The sequence below is a fragment of the Malaclemys terrapin genome, chromosome 4, assembly GCF_027887155.1.
Source record: "Malaclemys terrapin pileata isolate rMalTer1 chromosome 4, rMalTer1.hap1, whole genome shotgun sequence".
In the NCBI taxonomy this organism is placed as follows: Eukaryota; Metazoa; Chordata; order Testudines; family Emydidae; genus Malaclemys; species Malaclemys terrapin.
Genome location: NC_071508.1, coordinates 94,156,241 through 94,178,278, shown reverse-complemented (window position 1 = coordinate 94,178,278; position 22,038 = coordinate 94,156,241). Strand labels below are relative to the sequence as shown.

The following is a 22,038-nucleotide window of genomic DNA, read 5'->3' as shown; positions in this document are numbered from 1 at the left end:
CCAACTCCTCTTCTGTTTTGGGGCAATAGGCACATGGAGTGAGCAGTGCTACTTGTGTAGGGCATACAAGCAGTTCCTAGTTCCTTCCCCCTGTGCTCCCCACACTTTCATCCTAACAGGACTCATTAGATAAAGCCTGTGCTCTTCAAACTGGTGTCAAGATATCTAATCTAGCCATGATCAGGCCCATATTTTGCAGTTCTCATATTTTCTTCTGGTATATTGCAAGAAGTACCCCAACATCCTTTGGTTCTTAAGTATTTCAGTGAGACGAAGAGTGCATTTCATCCTGTGAGGCTATCAAAATGTTGGAGAATCCCAAATAGCTGCTAGCCTTTCCTTTCTGGTGGAAGGAACATTCCATGTGAACCGGGGTGTTCTTTCTTAAAGTATGGTGATGGTCAGAAAAATGACTGTAAAAATGATCTTCTCACTCAACATAGTTGCCCTCTCTGAGAACTAAAACTGGGACTTAAAGCCATTGCCTGGGTTGGCTGTAAGTGGAGGCTGAGGGAAAGCTGCACACTAGCACTAGTGCCAGTGACATTGCTCCTGAGGCAGGCATGTCTCTGGAAGTGCTGTAAGAATACACAGAGGAGTGGCATCTGCTACACCCCTTAACAGGGTGCAGTGTATATTCTCCATCATCTTGCACCAAGCACTGCCTCTCTCTGCTCCAAATGGATTTTTAGGACCACTATTGGCACTAAAGTGCCCAACCCCTTTAATATTACAGTGACAGCACCTTAGAAGCAGGGCCAGCTCCAAGTTTTTTGCCGCCCCAAGCAAAAAAAAATGTCCTACACTCCCCTGGCCCTGCCCCAACTCCTCCCGTTTCCCGCCCCATTCCAACCCCTTCCCCAAATCCCCGGCCCCGCCTCCTCCCCTGGGTGCACCGCATTTCCCCTCCTACCCCTCCCTCTCGTCCCAGGCAAGCCTGGGAGGGAGGGGGGAGAAACGGAGCGGCGGCAGGCCCGGGGAGCAGGAGGCAGTGGAGCAGAGGTGAGTTGCGGGGGGGAGGGAGCGGTTCCTTTGCCCCCCCCGGGTTACTTCTTGTGGCCCTCCCCGCGCCCCCCACCACCGCAGTTCACCTCCGCTCCACCTGCTCCCCTGAGCACGCCGCCACTGCTCCACTTCTCCCCCCTCCCACCCAGGCTTGCTGCAAAACAGCTGATTCGTGTGGCAAGCCTGGGAGGAAGGCGGGAGAAGTGGAGCGGAGCGGCGGCGGGCTTGGGAGAGCAGGTGGCAGTGGAGTGGAGGTGAGCTGGGGGGGGAGGGAGCGGTTTCTCTGTTCCCCCCCCCCCAGGGTTACTTCCTGTGGCACTCCCCGCGGACCCCACCGCCACAGCTCACCTCTGCTCAGGGCCAGCTCCTGGCTTTTTGCGCCCCAAGTTAAAAAAAAAAAAAGGAGCCGGAGTGCCGCTCCTTGTTAAGTGCCGCCCCAAGCACATGCTTGGAGTGCTGGTGCCTTGAGCCGGCCCTGCTTAGAAGATCCTAAGAGAGGTAGATTAGATAGTGTTAAATCTATCCCTGCACTCTGGTACAAGGTTAAGCATATTCTACCCCTTTATTTTCTTGAGCTATATGTAGCAACAGAAAAAACCCTTTGTTTTCCTCTGTTTGCACAGCTATCAGAGAGTAACTAGGATCCTATTTTAGCTCATATACTTTCAACAAAATTATCAGTTAAATTCTTTATAATAGGTGATTGAAGCTACAGACTCAGCTGGTTTTGCAAAGCACTTACAGAGTTTGCAGTGCTGGTAGTTAGAAAAGTCATAATCGTCATCATCACCATAATACAGTTATGATTTGTAATCTGAGCAAATGTGCTATAGATTTATTGAAAGAAAATTACTGTAGAGTTCCACAATGTATCTTCTGACGGTAATCTCAGTTTAAAAAAGAATGTAAACAACACCCCAAAATCTAGAGAGAGCTAATGCTGCATGAAAAACTGAAAGTGATTTAGAACAAATGAACATGTGCCACTGAGTACCTTGGAGAGTACAGTACAATGTTTGGGCCCTCGTCATTTGCTTTACAAATACCAGAACTGTTCTGTTTTGCAATTCTCCCATCCATCTCACTCTCAAAAAGCTGCCACCATACAACTGAAAGTTAAAGGGGATGAGAGAAGAAAAAAGGTTCGTCAGATCTGAAAGATATACAGAAATGGAGTTTTTGTTAATTGTGCAAGTGGAAAGCTCAAACTCAAAGGTTTGTTAACAGAAGTGACGTTGGAATCCCTCAGAGAAGGCTTGTTTGCTGAACTCCTTAGAACAGTGCAGCTAGGAATAACAAATGTTCATCTATGAGGACATTTGTTTTGTGGCAAATTGTCATGAGCAGTTCCATATCCCTCAACCCATCATTAGCATTGACTGCAGAAAACAGAACCCAACGCACAAATAATGTTTACCCTCGTGGAAAAGCTCTATTGCGTTTAATAGAAAATTATACTCTATTTTGAGCCATCCTATAGAATTTAATGGAGAATTATACCCTTGGTATGGTACGGCTAAAAAATCTGTTGAAAATATATAAAATCTATAGATTTTAGTATATAGAGAATTACAGAGTAATTTCCATAGAACTCAATTGTTTATGTTCCAATTAAATTCTATAGGATTTTCCCATAAGGCAAAAGATCAGGAGTGGGATTCAAACCTACATCTCTTCCCGTTGTGTTTCTTTAAAATACCAGTGGGAGATGAGACTGTACTTTTCACTAGACTGCCTACCTCATGATGTACCTAGAGCAGTGCCAGATAGCTTTCATCAGCTGGAACTGCACTGTACAGCTTTCTTGTTTTATAGTTCCTGAAAGGGTTAACTTGCTCATTAACAGCACAGCACGCTGCTTCAAGTTAAAATAATAAACCAACAAATCTCTTTCTGTCTGCAGACATGACAAAGCTTTCAGGATGCCAAAAAGGTATGTTTAATGTCAAATGCTTCCTGTCCTGCTATCCTATTATCATTGCTCTCCTACCCTGCTATTAGGATACACAGTGTATTATTCCTGGTGACATTCCAGACAGGCTCAGCTTCAGAGGCAAGCGCAGAGTTCCTCATTAAAGGCTTCCCATCTGTCTGAAAAAAATCTGTTTCTGTTTGTGTAATAAATTTAACCTGCATTCATGAAGAGCTTCATTGTCTAGATAGCTTTCCTCCGAGTGTGCGCTTTCTCTGGTCCAGCCAACAGCTTTATTTGTTTTTCTTGACTGGTCTAAACCAAGCCTAGAGGAGCAGCTGCGTCCACTGGCCTGAGAGTCAGGAAACCTGGATTCTATTCCCCACTCAGTCACTGACTTTCCATGCCACCTTAATCAAGTCATTACACCTCTTTGTGCCTCAGTTTCCGTTTTTGGAAAATAGGGATAATAATGTTTACCTACCTCGGTGAAATGCTTTGAGATCCATGGATGAAAAGCACAACACAAGTATAGTTATTAAATGGCTGTAATGGATTCTCCTGGATCCTGCATCTCAGAATTAAAGCAAACTGAAAGATCTTCAGATACAAGATTGCTCGATGTGAGGGTAACAGTGGTAATAGTCTCAGAGCTTTGCATTTTCCCATAGCATCTGGTGATGGAGATGTGTTTGTCAAGGTTATGTATAGTGCTTCCTAGTTCTTCGTGTATTAATGCACCAGAAGCTCTACAATTAAATTTAGATGACTAAAATGTTTAAAAGAGGTCAGGGAGTATAAAGTGCAACTCTATGCTGCAGCAACATGGACTCATGTGTATGATGGAAAGGAGATTATGGACAATCTAGACACACTTCAGGAAAGAAATGTTATATGAGAAAAGATAAATAAAATAATTACTTGTTGCCCTTATCTCCTGCCCTATGTTTCTCATATTTAAATCCAAAAGAATGAGAATACTTAAAGGGACATTGTCAATACGCATAATTATTTTTAAAAATCCTTTTTTTGTTTAACCATAATAACAAAATATTACAATTCAAGGAAAACTTAATTTTTAGAATTAATAACTTAATGATCAAAAGAATAATTAAAAGTATAGCTAATTTATAGTATTTTTCACCTTCTATTCTTCTTCTTAATATCATGCTTGGAGAACACTTAGCTTAGAAAATGAAAATAAATGCAGGAGGGACCCTTTCTGGCTGCTACAAGGCTGTTACATTTGGGTTTCCAGCACAGCAGTGGAATGTAACAATTTTAAAAACTGGTTTTGTTGAAATGCATAAATAAAAAAATGATGAAAACATTTTTGTAATTCCTTTCACAACACTCCATTTAAAAATGCAATTTTGAGGCCTAAAACTAATTAACAACATCCATTTAAGCTGACATCAGCAAGATACAAACTATTTTAACAGGTGGTTCTCTACCTCTTAGTGCTTCCAGTTTTTGGTTTACAAACTGTGTTTATCAGCTAGGTTCTCTAGTGGATTTGTGTAAGAATCTTTCACCTCTGGAGGTTGAGGGCCTGATGTTTAAAAAGTTAGGCATCAAATTACCACAGCCCCACACATAAATAGATAACACTGCTCTACAGCCAAAATGCTTCTGAAATAAATGTAGTCAAACTTTACTAATTCTGGGTCACTGAGAACGAAAATGATGCTTAAAATTGTTGATTGGCTCTAGTTTTCAAGATATGCTATTGGGTCAGTATATACGACCCTTGACTTGGGAATGGCGGAGGATAAGTGAGTTATAAAGGGAAGGGATCTCAATTTAAACCAGAAATGACTAAAATACATCTTTGACTGGATCTATGAATAAATCTATGACTGGGTTTGGACAGCACTTGCTTTTTAGGCAAAACAATGAATGATGCAATCTGAAGCTGGTATTGCGTCATACATGATATGAATTGCATCATGTTAGTCCTAGAAGTCATGGATGATGCAATCATAACGAAGCTTTCATCACTCTGCTGAATAAATTGCCCTATATCAGCTGTAGAAATCATACAGTGTCTTGCTCTCTTATTTGTCAGTGTTTGATTTTGCAAAGGGACACATTTCTGTTTAGCCAAAGTGAGCAGATATGCCTCGTACTTGTGTGAACAGTGCAGATAACTTCTGCTATGTTTGTGGTGAAGTGACTTTTGCATCACAAAAGCGCAGTATAACCACTATGGTTAAGAAAGCCTATCACCTTTATTTTGGCTGCAAAATTGGAGATCAGGACAAGAGTGGGCCCCACACATATGCTGCAACACTTGTGCAACAAATCTTCGCCACTGGTTGAACAGGAAAAGGAAATCTATGCCTTTTGCAGTGCCAATGATTTGAAGAGAGCCAACAGATCATACCAGCAGTTGTTACTTCTGCATGGTGCCTCCAATTGGGAAAGGTGTGTCAAAGAAAAAAAAGTGGACTGTGCATTATCCAAACATTCCATCAGCTATACACCCAGTACTCCACAGAGAAGGACTGCCGGTTCCTGATGCACCAGAATCATTCTCACTTGAGTCAGACGAGGAAGAGGAAGAGGATGAAACTTCTGGTCCTGAACCATCAATGTCACAGGACCCACATTTTCTCCCATCCTCCTCCTCTGAACCACACCTCATAATACAAGGTGAACTGAATGACCTTGTCAGGGATTTGGAACTACCCAAGAGTAAGGCAGATCTGTTGGGCTCCAGACTACAGCAGTGGAATCTCCTGGCAGGTGATGTTAGGGTTTCCATGTTCCGTGACTGTCAAAAGGATCTTGTCCCATTCTTCTTCATGGAAGGTGATCTTGTAGCCTGCAACAACATCCATGGTGTGATGGCAGCCCTCAACATCGTTCACGATCCAGATGAGTGGAGACTGTTCATTGATTCATAGAAGACGAGTCTTAAAGCTGTTTTACTGCATAATGGCAATGTTTTGCCATCAATTCCAGTTGGTCATGCAGTCCATATGAAGGAAACCTATGACAACATGAAACAACTTTTGAGGTGCATAAACTATGACCAACATCAGTGGCAGCTTTGTGGCAATTTGAAGGTTGTTGCTCTCTTGCTTGGTCTGCAGACTGGATACACAAAGTACTGCTGTTTTCTCTGTGAATGGGATAGTCGTGCGAGAGATTCCCACTACATCAAGAAAGATTGGCCACTCCGACAGTCATTGGAGCCTGGGAGGAAAAGTGTTCAGCATCCACCACTTTTTGAATCAAGGAATATTTTGTTACCACCCTTACACATCAAGCTGGGTCTGATGAAGAACTTTGTCAACGCCATTGACAAAACACAAGCAGCTTTCAAGTACCTCCTTGGAAAATTTCTAAGGTTAAGTGAAGCTAAGATAAAGGAAGGTGTCTTTGTTGGTCCTCAGATTCGTGAACTTCTTCGAGATGATGCATTTGACCAGGCACTGCGTGGCAAGGAAAAGACGGCATGGAAAGCCTTCCAGTTAGTGGCAATACATTTTCTCGGAAACAACAAGGCAGACAACTACAGGTTGTTGGTGGAAAACCTCCTCAAGGCATACAAAAGCCTTGGTTGCAACATGTCACTAAAGATACATTTTTTGCACTCTCATCTAGATTTTTTTCCACCAAACTGCAGAGCAGTGAGCGACGAGCACGGCGAGCGATTTCACCAGGACATTGTAACAATGGAGAAACGCTATCAGGGCAAATGGAGCCCATCAGTGCTTGCAGACTATTGCTGGACAGTGACAAGAGATGCTCCATTTAATGAATACAAGAGACAAGCCAAGAAGCGCCGAGTAGACACTGAATAGGACTAAACTACGTACATAATAGTTTTTTGCCTTTTGTTTCATAATACATTTTATTTATATAACCCTTTTGCTGATTTTTAAAGTGTTACATAAACAGGACAGGTGAAATATTATCAGGTAAAGCAACCATAAACACATGAAAAGACCTAGGTTTACAATTTATGATTAAAACTCTACTATCTACACAATATACATAGACAGAAAATGTAAAAACTTAAATATCTTAGAAACAGTAGCCAATCAGTTGCTTTAATTGTCATATTTGAATTCAGCACATCAAAATATATAAATAGCACATTTTATCTCTGAAGCAGACGACTTCTCAAAAATTGTAGACCACTGTACTTGAATGTGCAAGTGGCCATTTCTGATCTTTTGCTTGCACAAATACCTGATTTGCACATGCAAGCTTAATAACTATGTCTAAATTTTAAAAAATCAGGTCATAGATTCAATTTCAGATTCAGTCACAAGTGAAAACGCATTTCATGGGCTCATTCTTGTCCCTAGTTATGAAAAAGCTACATTATTTGACACAATTAACAGTCTTTGGCTCAAGAGAAGCATGGGACTGGGCTAGCTAGAGTATTACAGTTCAGTATTGAAGTGCAGTGGCACAGCTCCTTAGGCTTGTAAGCAGTAAATTCATCCATCAATCTAAAATACACCAGGAGATGTTTGCTAACAAATAGTCCTAAGACCTTACAAAGGCAGAAATATTTAGAAATATACCAGGTCAGACCAGTAGCCCTTGTAGTCCAATACCCTGTCTCCAACTGTAGCTAGTGCCAAATGCTTCTGAGAAAGGTACAAGAAACCCCAGGCAATTAGGCTAGGTCTACATTAGAAAAGACTTGCCAATAGACATGCCAAACCCATGGAAGAAATGCAGAAATTGGGCTTGGTTTTGGCTTAATTGGCTTGTGAATTGCTTGTAGGCTAGTTTTTGACTTGTAGCTTGTTGCTTCTTTTTTATGATCGGCTCCCGGCAAGCAGGGGCTAAGGGAGGCAAGTAGGGGCAAAGGAGGGAGAGAGTCAGGGGTGCACAGCAGGCACACCACAGTCCCAGACTGCATGCTGGGGGGATCTAGTCACATAGAGTGTTGGGGTTCTTAGGGATTGGCTTGTTTTGAAATGGGATTAGCTTGATTTTTGGCATATTGTGAAAGTCGGGGTGCTTATTTACCGCGTGAAAGTTGGCAACTGTGCTTGCCAATATAGCTATACCAGCAAAACCTCCTAGTGTAGATATAGTTTATACTGGCAAAAGAGTGCTTTTGCTAGCATAACTTATTCTTTGTCAGTTTATGCTAGTTCTCTCACACAAACACACACACCCTTAACTAACATTACTGTATCAGCAAAAGTTTCTCATGTAGACCTGGCCTGAGAGGTTGCTGTATGTTTTGAAGCATGAGGGTTTATATCCCTTATAAAAATAAGTATATCTAATGTAACTGAATGATCTTATTATCCACATACATTTATAATTTTCTTTTGAATCCTAGTAAGCTCTTAGCCGCAATATCTTGTGGCAGCAGATTCACAAGCTAATTACCTAATTACCTGTGTTTTCTGTTGAGATCCCAAACTTCATGCTGCTCCTTGTCAGTTAGACAGTGACTAGACTGTCTGTCAGTAGATAGTTTGGATTGTGCAATGTGGGGGAGGAGGAGAACAAAAGAATAAGGGGGAAAAAACAACCTTCCCAAAGGGATTTTTGCAGTTAAATATTAAAAGCTACATTTTGCCCAGGGAGGCAAGTGCCTGGTTTTTACTATTTCCAATTGAAAAGACAGGGAGGTGTAGGGATGCAGAATGTAATTGCCCAATTTAATGAGAACTTCATGCAAGCATCCAATTGCAGACAGAAAGTGTTCAGTAGAACTCTTACCCCCTGAGCTTTTCAACAAATAAATGCCCAAACCAGGAAGCCCTCATTCTATTAAATGTTCTTCTTCTAACATTGTGCTGGTACCGCAGCATGTTTCATGTTAATATTAGAAATCAGGTTAACAGCAGCATTTGTTTTCTCCTGTTCATTCCAGTTATTCTCAAGTGATTGCTGAGTGGCCGGTAGCTGTCCTTGTGCTCTGTTCGGTGACAGTTCTGGTTTGTACTTTAGCTGGCCTGCTAGTTGGAAATCTGCCAGATTTTTCAGAACCGTTGATGGTAAGTCCCTGCAGATGATATGGGGCAGGCATGTCATCCATGAATGCAAGGAAAATCAGTGGAACAATCAATTATGTTTTCTTCCTGCAGTGTAAAATTATCACATTCCCTACTCCTTTGGAAATGGATGGAGAAGAGAGCAGGCCTATAAATACATGAGGACATTAAAGACACTATCACTCTCACATTCCCCCAGAATGCACAACAGTTTATAATATCTACCACCAGGTGACAATCTGCTACCCCCTCATTCTCGGAAATATCAGAAAGTGCATTAGGTTACAAGGGAATCTGCATTCCCTGCTCTTCTTTTGATATGAGAATCACAGAAATTGAAAATGAAAAGAAACCTGTTAGGTAAACTAGTCCATCCCTCCCATTCACTACAGGAGCATTCTCTGCACTGTATTTGCCTGTGCATTGGCCTGCCATAGTTTTAAAGGATTTTAGTGAAGTACTTCCATTACTTTCTTTCGGAGACTATTTCACTGTTCATTAAAACATTTTTCTTGTTATTCAGTCTTAATGTTCCTTTGCTCATTTTCAACATATTGCTCCTAATAGTGCCCCTTTAGTATTTCCTAAATAGTTCCTCTCCGGCCTGGGTGTTTACCCTTTTCCTCTACCTAAGAAAAAACGTCCTTGAAAAACATGGAAAAATACCATCCTACTCAGACAGGCTCTAGGATGAGATGAAGGACACCTTTCCAGGAGAGAGATAGAGAAGAAAATCATTCTGATCAAGGTTCCAGTGTGGACTATAGACTGTGTCGAGAGGGAAGAAAATAAATCCTACTTCTGCAGCTGTTGATTTTGGTGATGCCCCTTATCTAGAGAGGAAGAGACAAATCCTGCTTGGCCTGTTCAGGATGAACTATCTCACTACTGGCCAAAAGGGAAAGAAAAATTATATTTCTGTAGGTTCACATATGGACTATGCTCCCCTTTCTAAGAGAAATTCAATTTGTGTGTGCCTCAAAAAATGTGATTAGATTCTAATAATCACAGACACGTGCTGTGTCTGACACAAGGTGTGGCGGAGGTGGGCTAAGGAAGGTTAAGCCAAAGCACAAGTCTGACAAGTTAATTAAACCCTTTTGCTTGGCTTTAGGGATTTGAGCCTCGAGATACTGACATTGGCAGAAAACTCATTGTCTGGAAGAATGTACAAACCCATACAGGCCATCAGAAGACCCTTTCGCTTTCTCCCTACACTGAAAAGAACAGGTATCTGAATTTAGTTCTTTGGGTTTCAGTGCTTGCAATGCCTTGATGAGACTGCTTTACTGATGATGTGACATCTTAGCTTGGTTGCAATTGGGTTGTAAAATCAATAAGTAACATTTTCAAAAATTGATTATGTACTTAGGAGCCTAAATCCATTGGCTGTCAATGAGACTTAGGCTAAAGTCTTTTCAAAATAGGATTAGGCTTCTAGGGATATGTCTACACTGCAATAAAAAAGCTGCAGCAACGAGACTCAAGTGCCCAGGTCAGCTGACTCAGCCGTGTAGCGCTTTGGCTGTGGGTCTAAAAATTTGCAATGTAGACATTCGGTTTGAGGCTGGAGCCTGGACTTTGGGACCCTTCCCTCTCACGGGGTCTCAGAGCCTGGGTTCTAGCCCGAGCCTGAATGTCTACACTACCATTGTATAGCCCTACAGCCCAAGACCTGCGAGCCTGAGTCAGCTGACCCAGGACATCCACGGCCATGCAATGGGTCTTTCATTGCAGTATAGTCACTTAAGTCACTAAGGCATTTTTGAAAATTTTACTCAACAGCTTTAAGCAGCTGCAGAGATAATTCAGTGACTCCAAAAGGAGTGATGTGGGATCTAACTTAATCACTCATGACTGCAAGTTGAAGCAGTCAAACCTGCACAACAGTCCAATACTGAACCTCTGGACCCAAACCATGTCCTCATTTTAGGTCAGTGGCCATTCCAATTGCATTATGTCTCATCAAAGCACATTTTCATGGTGTGACAACCCATGGCTAGTCAACCACATGACTTGTAGAAAGATGTTGAATCCAGCTGTTCCATAGAAGAATAACTGTGACCTCTTGATAGCTATGGTGACGTTGGTATTAACAGAGGGCAGAGGTTTATCCATGGCGAACAAGAAGCAAGAACACGACGGATGGTAGAACAAGACTATGGAAAGGACAGTTTCTTTTGTGGACCCCCAGGTGAGTGAAGTCTTAACATACACCTTCAAAATGTAACCACCAAGAAAGAGGGGACAGTGGGAAACTGCAATAGCACAAAAAGATGTAACATCCGGTACATGTGGAAATGTTCATAAAATGTCCAATAAAGCAGTCAGACATAATACAATTTTTTGCCCTCTGTGTATTTCATCTAGTGATCTTGCAGCATTTTGCAAACATTAATTTATTAAGCCTCCCCAGTTATCGGCAAGCAGAGCTGACTGAAATTTTGTATGTGTTTTATTGGATTTCATGAAAAATGAATTCTTCCCTTCGCCTCCCCCCAAATAATTGTTGAAGGGTGTGTTTTTTTTTAATTTAATTTTCTTCCAAAATTGAAAAATTCAAAAATGTTTATTTTGAAATAATGAGAAAGTACACATTTTATCTCTCAGTTTCTTACTCTTCTCTCCTTCTTTTTTCCCAACTGGAACAGTATGTAAAAAGTAAAAAAATGAAAATAACACTTTGCCACAATTATTTTTTTTACATTTTTCCAGTGGAAAAAGGTAAATAAGAGAAAGTGGGGTTTTTTTCTCTCACTTCCACACCCTTCCATACACCCTTTTTAAATTAAAGAAATGGAGGAAAATAGTGAGGGAAAAGGGGGGACTATCCCAAATATTCAAAAGAAAAATCTTAATTTTGTTTTGAAATTTTTGTTTCAAATGTTTTCAGCAGAAATGAAATTGAAAAACGAAAAAATTCAAATGAAATGACAAGTGTTGATTTTTCTTTTGAAAAATTTTGACCAAAAGAAGAAATAAATCTGAGTCTGTTCTGTTGGTGGGGGCATTAGTATTCCATTTTACAGATGGGTGGGGAAATTGAGCACAGAGAGGTTAAGTGACTTGCCAGAAATAATACAAGTGAGTGGATTTATGGGAATAGCACCTAGATATTCTGATTCCCAATCCCCTGCTTTAAGTCATCCTTTTAAGTAAATGGTTCAACCACTGGAGAAACCACCAGTTTCTCAAGGCCTCAGCCCCTCCCTCTCTCTCCACGACCAACTGTACAGACTTTTGTCAGGAGGTAACAGAAATGGCCTGAATCAGATCCACAATAGTTTCGCTGTAGAAAAATTAAATTCACAAGTGAAAATTATAATGAGAGAACCCCATGTCCCTCCTTTCCTGACCCTGACACATATGGAAAGCGTGATGGGGCAGAGGTCACATGAGGCAATTTGCACCCTTTATAGCCCTATCATTTATCAAGATCCATAAGCTCTGTTGCTCCATTTTAACTGATAGAATCATCAGTGGTAGACTTACACACAGCACTATGTTTTTTAAATAGACTAATTATTTCAAACAGTGTGGCTGATTCCTCCTCGGTTACCTAACTACATTTCTGTTTTTTAGGAAAGAGTTATTCTCAACTGGTGTTTATGTCCACAACTGCTGGGAGCTTGTGGAACTTGCAAGCGATTCAGTCCATGTGTCAAATTGAACAGGACAAGGTTAGTAATATCATGGGGAATGTATACACATGCAATCTCATTTCAATTTACTGGTTTAATCATTAACTAAAAGCTAGCAAGAAAAAAATTATATGAGAGATATAGTATCTTTCATCCTGGAGAATCCCAGTGGATTTTACAGGCTTATAAATAAAAGAATAACTTTACCTACCACTGAAATGCAGCTGCCTCTGGGCTGAAGAGCCTAGCTGTGTTATAGTACACACACAACAGCTTGGGCAAGAACCTGATGATAGTATATCGAACTGAAACTATAGAATTTAGGGTGGTTAATGTAATTACTAAAAGAGGAATTTGGCCCATATACTGAGCCTAACACTCCACAGTGAGGAGGGCCATATAAACAGAAAGATTAGATTGGATTAGATTATGATAGTTTTGTGAAAAGCACCATGGGATCTTTATTAAACGTAAGTGATCATATTCATCGGAAGTTGGCACCTCTAACGGCACAACATCCTCTCTAAATTAGAGGTGCCAAGTAAGTAGATGGAGATAGATCAGCAATATGGCCTTCTATCCAGAGAGGACTGCACTGGATGTGACTAGACTTAACCTTCTAAATTGCCAATAATATTTTACATCCAATACCGGTAAGAATGGCTCCATGGTGTCCTGAATGCTCCTTGCTACAGTAGTAGAAAGACATAGCAGAGGACAGGACAGTGAGTGGAAGACAGGAGTATTAATTAGGGCTAGTTTATCAGTGATGCTAAGAAATACCAATAGTTAGTGTGCCTGAAGAGTTAAAATTGGAAGGGCTATGAAAGCCTTCCAAAGAAAAAGATGTCTGAATGTATCTTCTGTGCAAGTGCCAGGCAAAAGGGCCCCTGAGAAGGAAGGGAATAGTATTTGCCCTATGCAATTAACAGGGAAACAGTGTTAAGCATTGATTAGATCAGAGGTGGGCAAACTACAGCCCGCGGCCCACATCCAGCCTGCGGGACCGTCCTGCCTGGCCCCCGAGCTCCTGGCCCTGGAGGCTTGCCCCCCGGACCCTCCCCTGTTGTTCCCTCTCCCCCGCAGCCTCAGCTTGCTCGCTGCGCCGCCAGCGCAATGATCTGGGCGGCGGGGCTGTGAGCTCCTGGGGCAGTGCCATGGGTGGCTCCAGGCACCAGCACACCAAGCGCGTACCTGGGGCGGCAAGCCGCGGGGGGCGGCCTGCCGGTTGCTCTGAGGGCAGCAGTCAGGGAGCCTTCAGTGGCATGCCTGCAGGAGGTCCGCCAGTCCCGCAGCTTTGGCGGCAATTCAGCGGCGGGTACGCCAAAGGCGCGGCACTGGTGGACCTCCCGCAGGCATGCTGCCGAATCCGCGTTACCAGCCAGACCTCCCACAGGCGCGCTGCCGAAAGCTGCTTGACTGCCATGCTTGGGGCGGCAAATACATAGAGCTGCCCCTGGGTAGCGCAGCTGCAGAGCCCAGCCTGACCCGGTCTCTGTGCTGCATGGTGGTGGCGGCGGCGTGGCCCAGCTCCAGCTGGGTGGCGCAGCTGTAGCGCCACTAGCCACCGGTGCTCCAAGCAGTGTGGTAAGGGGGCAGGGAGTGGGGGGGTTGGATAGAGAGCAGGGGTGTTCGGGGTGGTGGTCAGGGGGCGGGGGTCTGGATGGGGGTGGGGCGGTCGGGGGGGCAGTCAGGAAGGAGGGGGTTGGATGGGACGGCAGGGGGCAGTCAGGGGACAGGGAGAAGGGGTGGTTGGATGGGGCAGGGATCCCGGGGGGCCGGCAGGAATGAGAGGAGGGGTTGGATGGGGTGGCGGGAGTCCGGGGGCAGTCAGGGAGCAGGGGTGTGTGGATGGGGCAGGGGTCCCGGGGGGCCTGTCAGAGAACAGAGGGGATTGGATGGGGCAGGAGTCCCGGCAGGAGGGCAGATAGGAGGTGGGGACTGGGCCAAGACCCCCTCCCCTAACCGGCCCTCCATACAATTTACAAAACCTGATGCGGCCCTTGGGCCAAAAAGTTTGCCCACCCCTGGATTAGATCATGGTGGAAGAGAGTCTGTAGCACCTGCTACCCGCACAAAATTCTCTGTTACTCACACACTCTAGGGGCACCCACCCTTACCCCATTCCTAGGGCTCAGGTGTAACCTTACATTCTAGGGCACCCACGCTTACCCTGTTCCTAAGGCTCAGATGTAACCCTATTAATTTAGGCACCCATTCTTACCCTTCCTTTGGCTCAGGGCGTAACCTTAACCCTGCGGGTTTGCGGGGTCTTTTATCAATGAAAGAGCCTTACACAGTAATATCCTACTTAACCTCTATTTATTAACAATTACCCAACAACAACAAAATGCATATGCTAAACATACAATGCTCACCACTCCCAGTCCCAATAAGGCAGATGAACTTTTCTTGATGGCCAGTCAGGATCAGGTCATCTGGGGGACTCCAGTTTCTGCACGGTGTCATTAACAGAGTGTTGAGGTCTGGCAGCTCTGATCTTGGGGCTGTGTCCTGGAGTTGGTTTCTAAGAACTTCCTTTTGGACACCAGTTTATATAGTGAAACTTCAGTCTTTCTTAGCTATACCTTAACCAATCATTTTACTAAAATTTTACTAACCAATCCTAACATACTGTAACATAATTCTCTACCCAATCATACCCCACCACCTTAACTGATTTACACCTCGCAAAATTAATTATGTAACGAACAATCAAAGAACCAGACAGAGATCATACAGATAAACAATAGAGAAATGGGGACCATAAAGACAAGACAATAAAGAAATGAGGATTTCACAACCACAACTATTGATAAGTGATTTCTTGCCAGACAGGATGCTATCAAACTAAGTTTTCTTTAACCATATTAAGATCTGTTTCTTTATCTGGTGACGTTCGGTGCTATTAGCACAGGATCGCCGCCTTAACAGCCCAATATTACATTGTTTTAATGTAATTTAGATGGAATGTGAGGATGTGATTTCCTGCTTCTTAGCTAATGGCTACTGCTCGCCTAATATGGCTGCAGACAAAGGTCTTAGGCCTTACAATATGGCGACAGGAAAAGGCCTCATCCTTACAGCATTATGCCTCCTGCTTATGTGCTTCACAGAATGTCACTGCAGTGCAGAAAAAAGAAGCTTAAGAGAAAAAGGATAAAGGGTGTAAAAATTCTCATTTTAGTGGTCCTAATCCAGAGAATGAACGTAAATTGAGGAAAGCTGCTGTCATGAGTAGTAGGACAATGGATTGAGGAAGGGTCCCAATTCCTAAATCAATGCAAAAAATACATAACTGGGGCTATTAATTTAGTTCTGGAAAAAATGCTGCCCAAACATCTTGTTTCAATGGCTACAATATATTGTATTTTGTCAACAGAAGGTTGGGGAGTCAGGGTTTATAAACATGGGGAGGACAGAATAATTCTTGTGAGAATTTAAACACTCTGCTGTATAAAGGCAGTGGGGTAAAAAGTTTTATAGGGAGAATCTAATCTGATGTTCTCCTATTGGCTGTTTTTCAGATCCGCTCACATGCTCATTTTGGGAATCTCTGCCAACGTACTGAAGGCAATGAATGCTGCCCAAGCTGGTCTCTGGGTAACTATATTGCTGTCCTTCACAACAGATCTTCTTGTTTGGAGATAACTCAAGCAGATGTCTCCCACACCCTGGCACTCCTCCGTTCCTGTGCCCCAGACTACCACAAAGGCATCCTTATTCCTTCTTGCTTAGGTCCCCGGACTGGAAGAGAGAAACACTCTCAGTGTGCCAAAGTACCAGAAAAATGTACCCGGTTCAATGGTATTTACCAGCTTCTTCACTTCTTGGTTGACAGAGACTTTCTCAGTCTTCAGACAATGGAATATCAAGTGCCATCACTCAAATACAGCCTGCTGTTTTTGCCTACGAAGAAAGGAGCATCTATGATGGAAATCTACCTGGACAACCTTGAGTCATGGGACCTGTTTGATAATTATACATTAATCACTGGAATGGACCTGGGTCTTAAACAGAAACTATTCCAGCACTATCTTTTACTGGATACAATGTATCCAGTCCTGGCAATATTAGCCATTTTTCTAAGTATGACTTTTTATTTACGCTCAATCTTTATTACTTCTATGGTTCTTATGATTGTTGTCAGTTCTTTGATGATCTCCTTCTTCTTGTATAAGGTGGCCTTCAGATTCACCTATTTCCCTTTTGTAAACCTGACAGCAGTTGTCATTCTCAGTAGCATTTGCGCCAATCACACCTTTGTGTTTTTTGATCTCTGGAGCCTCAGCAAGAGCCAGAATCCTTCTGCAGGCCTCCTGCAGTGGATGAGCCAAACCATGCACCACTTTGGGTATCTCATGCTGGCGTCTTCCTTTACAACAGGTGCTGCTTTCTATGCCAGCTATATGAGCAATATAATTGCCATCTGCTGTTTTGCCATCTACATGGGCACCTGTGTATTGGTGAATTTAGTATTCATGGTAACTTGGCTTCCATCTTCTGTTGTGTTGTATGAACGCTACATAGCAACAAACTGCATTTACAAACCGGAAGACTACTGGAACTATAGTGGGCATAAAAGAGTTATTTTCTCTCTCCATCATATACTCAGGGGTCTCCAGAATACCTTGTGTGAAACCTCCAAGCTGTTATTTGAAAAGATTCTTCCATGTGGTGTTATAAAATTTCGTTACATTTGGATCTGCTGGTTTACAGCCTTGGCAATAGGGGGTGCCTACATTTCCTGTTTTAATCCTAAACTAAAACTCCCCAGTTTAGAGATGCCATCTGTCCAGATGTTTAGGTTAAGCCATCCCTTTGAAAGATATGATGCAGAATACTGTCACCAGTTCATGTTTGAGAGGCTGGAGCATGGAGAAGGACAACGCATGCCCATCACTATAGTCTGGGGCATACTGCCTGTGGACAATGGGGATCATTTCAATCCTAAGAGCAATGGCACGCTGGTGAAAGATACCACATTTACGATCCAAAATCCTGATGCTCAAAACTGGCTCTTGGAATTCTGCCAAAAAGTGAAAAATCAAACTTTCTACTATTCTGATTTGGAGCAGAAATCTACAGTTTGTTTCATGGAAGAGTTTCACACGTGGATGGACAGTCGCCAGTGCTCCCAGCAAGATCACAGCTTCAATCTCTGCTGTAACCACTTCCCCTTCCCCTATGGAAGTGAAGTCTTCCTGCACTGCATCAAAATGATGATCATAGAACAAGGCAGAGATGGGGCTGAAACCTATGACTTGGGTCTTAGATTTGATGCAGAGGGAAACCTAGTTGCCTTGGTGCTACAGTTTCAAACTATTTATCACTACAGCTTCAACTACAGCAAAGCCAAACAATTCTACAATGAAATTGGCCACTGGATAACAGAGGAAATGAAGACTGCCCCCATGGGGCTTCAGAATGGATGGTACACCAGTAAACTAGAGCTATATAATCTCCAGCACAGTCTTAGCACAGAGACAATGGTGGTCATAGGGCTATCCATAACCATCTCTTTTGTGGTGCTGCTGCTCACCACCTGGAATGTCATTCTTAGCATATTCTCTGTTACAGCTATCACAGGCACTGTCCTGGTAACTGTTGGACTTTTGGTGCTGTTGGAATGGCAGCTCAATGCAGTGGAGTCTCTCTTCATTTCAGCAGCAGTAGGCCTCTCCACTGACTTTACAGTGAACTACTGTATTTCCTACCACTTGTGCCCACATTCTGATCGCCTGAGCCGAGTGGCCTTCTCTCTGAAGCAGATGAGCTGTGCCACTGCTATGGTGGCATCTGCTCTGTTTTCTGCAGGTATCATCATGCTGCCTGCCACAGTGCTGGCATACCGGAAGCTGGGGATATTCATAATGATGATCAAATGTATCAGCTGCGGATTTGCCAGCTTCTTTTTTCAGTCTCTATGCTGCTTCTTTGGCCCAGAGAAGAACTGTGGTCAGATCCTTTGGCCTTGCACCTATGTCCTGAAGGACTATTCTGATGACTCCAGGCCAAATGGAAGTTTTAACTGTGGGGGAGAAGAGAAGCAGAACAGATTACGGAAGGTGCAAGAGTCTAACACTGCAAATGAACAGTATGAGCTCCAGCCCTTGGCCAGAAAACTTAGTGACAGTTTTGACAACAGCACTTCCACAAGCAAATTGTCTAATCGTCCTTCTGTCCTATCTGAAGACATACAGCTCCAAGACAGCAGATGTCCCAGAATAGGAATCCATCCTTCTCTTGAAACAGACAGACAGAATCTGCAGGAGACACTAATGGATCACCATGTAGATCTTTGTCAGTGTCCCGCCTTGCAAACATCTTCTCCTTACAAACATAGTAGCACAGGAGCAGAAGCAGAAATTCATAGAGAGAGACTTTGCAGAGATTGTAGATGTCAAAAATATGGTCCAAAAGCCTGGGATGGATACATGCTGGACTATCTTTATTCAGCCAGCATGAAAGATGAAGGACAGTTGAATAAATCTCAGTGTTCTAGAGACACTGCTCAACAACAGTCAGATTATACCTCAGAAAATAGTAATCTCCCTGAAGCTGAAATTTACAAATTTCACAGAGGCCTTTGTTCTCATAGCAGTTCTTTCAATGTGCTCAATGTCTCCAGTGAGATCTCTCTCAGTGATTTTGAGCAGAGCATAAAACTTGCTGAGTCATCCAGTTCTTGTCCCAATGTCTTAGATGTGTCTGATTCCTGCTGTGCAGCAGAGAGAGGTCACCTGAATGGGAAGAGAGACACCCTGAGGTTGAACCTGAGAGAGACTGTCTTTGACGTATCTCTACCAGCAACCCAGCAAAACAGCTCTTCTTGGAAAAACCGACTGGGATTAGGGAGTGAAGGTCCAGTTGTTTTACCAAACAGCCAACCAGATATGCCTGATGTTTGGATCAAACGATCCAGTGCACAAAATTCTGGTTACAGCAGCTGAAATCTCCAAGAAAGCAAAACTCAATTACAGAAGAAAACAGGAAATAAACCTCCTATTTACACTGTAAATATAAAATCTTTCCTCCCTTCCCTTTTTGAGCTAGGAATATTTCCAGATATTTCAGATGCAGAGAGGCTTACATTTTCACTGAGTCAGCAAATCTGATATTAAAAAAATGAGGATTACAGATGAATTTTAATGCAGTAAAAAAATCTTTGACTGTCCAGCAGCCCGTGCCATATTCATAATTGTACTGTTTGACATTCCCTACAGTGATTAGATTTGATTTCCTGCCAAGTACAAGGAAGAAGAGGATAATGATTAAAGAGGTGACTCTCTCCAAATATTTAAAGAAATAAATCCCATGTACAAAAATATCTATAATTGTTAATCATTAGAATCTGACTAATGGCTGGAGAAAGAACTGTTTCCTGTTGAAGCAGATCTCTGTTTTTATTAGCAGTCCAGGTTTACAAATTTCCCCAAAGGAATTGTATTCAGATATTTATTTAAATCTGTCCAATGAGTGTTTTTCAACTGGTATGGTCTGTTACTCTTCAACGAGAAGACTATATAATCCAGCCCCAAATATCTTTCAGATCAGGATTTCAGCTGGTTTTGCTGGAGAGAACTCCTTCTGACACTGCTTCAATGTGGGGTTTTCCTTGACAGAAAGCCATCTCCTTGTCCTCTGTGACTTGGGCAGCTTGTGTTTCATGTTCATAGCTAGTTTCTATCCCAGGCAAAAATGTAAAAATATTTTTAAAGTTGGCATATCTGCTGTATCTTGAATTTTACTTTTTTCTTTACCAGAAAAAAACAAAAAAACAAAACGTTATCTTTATCTGTTACAATAAGAAAAAGCTTTCTCTCTAAAAATCAGCATAAAAATAAATATTTATGACAAAATTTCCTGAACACCGTGATACCTTGTGCCTTTGCTATGAGTATTGTGATTTGTTTTCTTTATGTTGTACATGCCTAATGTGTTTTCTTATGGCATTAGCATGAGAAAATTTGCACCTCTGAGCTTCCATCCATCAATATGTACACTGTAGCTATCTATTCATTCATATTAGCTATCTGGGAAACTCACCAAGGTTGGCTGGTGCAGGTTAGCAAGAGCTAAGAAATTCAAAAAAGCAAGAAATTCAAGTTGGAACACTGGACCTTCTGGTTTGTATTTAATATGGTTCAATTTTCCAATTTGATTTTATCTTATATCCTATATCCCATATGGATGGCACCTACAACTTGCATTTCAGCTCTACAGTAATAAATACAAAAAGTGACTTGAGAATACACGGTGACTTCGTTCTTCTGTAAATTGGGACCTCATATTCATTGTTTGCAATGATTTGTAGCCCACATCTGAAAATGTCAGCAAATATGATATAAGCATTCCAGAAAGTCAATAACAGATTTTATAAATATCTCTTTTTTGTTTGTTTGTTTGTTTTTTGCCCATATCATTGTGTAAGTGGGACAAGTGTGTGCGGGGGAAGGAGGGGAGGAGGAGGAGAATCATCTGATTGAAATATAAAACTAAGGCCTAGTTCTGCAAGCTGATCTAAACTAGAAGATTTACACCTGCACAGATCAGCTTGCACAATTGGGGCCTCAGGGAAGAGCTGATTATGTAAAAACTTATCCTTTAGCAGTATCTACTAGTGCAAAGTTACAGAGCAATAAAGTTAATAACTAAATGTAATATTTCAAATGACCAGCAACAGTTCTATGAGACCTCCCTGTGAGAGATCTCTCTTATAATTGTAACAAAAGCCTGATAAAACTAGTAGCAGCAAGGCTGGTCTTGGCTCAGTGGTGAGAAAATCAATATCTCTGTGTTTTATCTCAGGCACTGATCCTGCAAAGACTTACCGGTACATACTTGCTTAATTTTAAAAATGTAACTCATTCTAATGGTATGCCAGAGTATGTGATATCCTTGAATAGAAAAGCTTATCTATCAGATTTGGTAAAAGAAGGAAGACACAAACAAGATAAATATTTAGAAGTATGGAAATACCTTGGATTATATATTCAGAAAAATAAAAAACTGCAGCAAAAGCTAAAACTATCTATCAACCCTTCTTCAAATATTGAGGACAAACTCTGAGTTCCAAAGGGCTTGTAGGTCTCTTAAAAGGCAAATAAGCTAAAGGATGTTTGGGGGAAAAAAGATTGGCTTACTTGTTAAAAGAGAGAGAGAGAAAAAATATGAAATTTGTCTGAAAAATCTGATCAAGTTCTCATTTTTAAGTAGGGAGTTTTCAAAAATATAGTTATATGTCTGTGACCTCTAAGCACACTTTTTTAGGGGCAACCAACAGCCACAATGCAATTTTGGGTGTGTTAACAGTTTCCATTACAAACCATATTTTTTAGGATTTTAGAGTCCATAAAATGTGCTTCCGTCTTAATTGGTCAAATTCATGCCTGTATATTCATACCCATGACTAGTATACCATTATTTCCCACTATTTGGGGACTGTGTGTATCACTGTATCTGTTGAAATAATTTTAAAATAAATCGTTAAAAAACA

General features: G+C 42.1%; 1 protein-coding gene across 2 annotated transcripts in view; it reads left to right on the top strand.

Moving 5' to 3' along the window:
• Window positions 1-22,038, top strand: part of DISP2 (dispatched RND transporter family member 2) — a 40,725-nt gene extending 18,687 nt beyond the window's left edge. The window contains exons 3-8 of one of the 2 annotated variants that reach the window (XM_054024773.1): window positions 2,909-2,938; window positions 8,778-8,901; window positions 10,013-10,128; window positions 10,974-11,092; window positions 12,481-12,578; window positions 16,067-22,038. In XM_054024773.1, the coding sequence (XP_053880748.1) occupies window positions 2,909-2,938; window positions 8,778-8,901; window positions 10,013-10,128; window positions 10,974-11,092; window positions 12,481-12,578; window positions 16,067-19,492 (3,913 nt within the window). In that variant the 3' untranslated portion in view covers window positions 19,493-22,038. The remainder of the gene's footprint in view (window positions 1-2,908; window positions 2,939-8,777; window positions 8,902-10,012; window positions 10,129-10,973; window positions 11,093-12,480; window positions 12,579-16,066) is intronic. The other variant, XM_054024772.1, reaches the window with a different exon arrangement.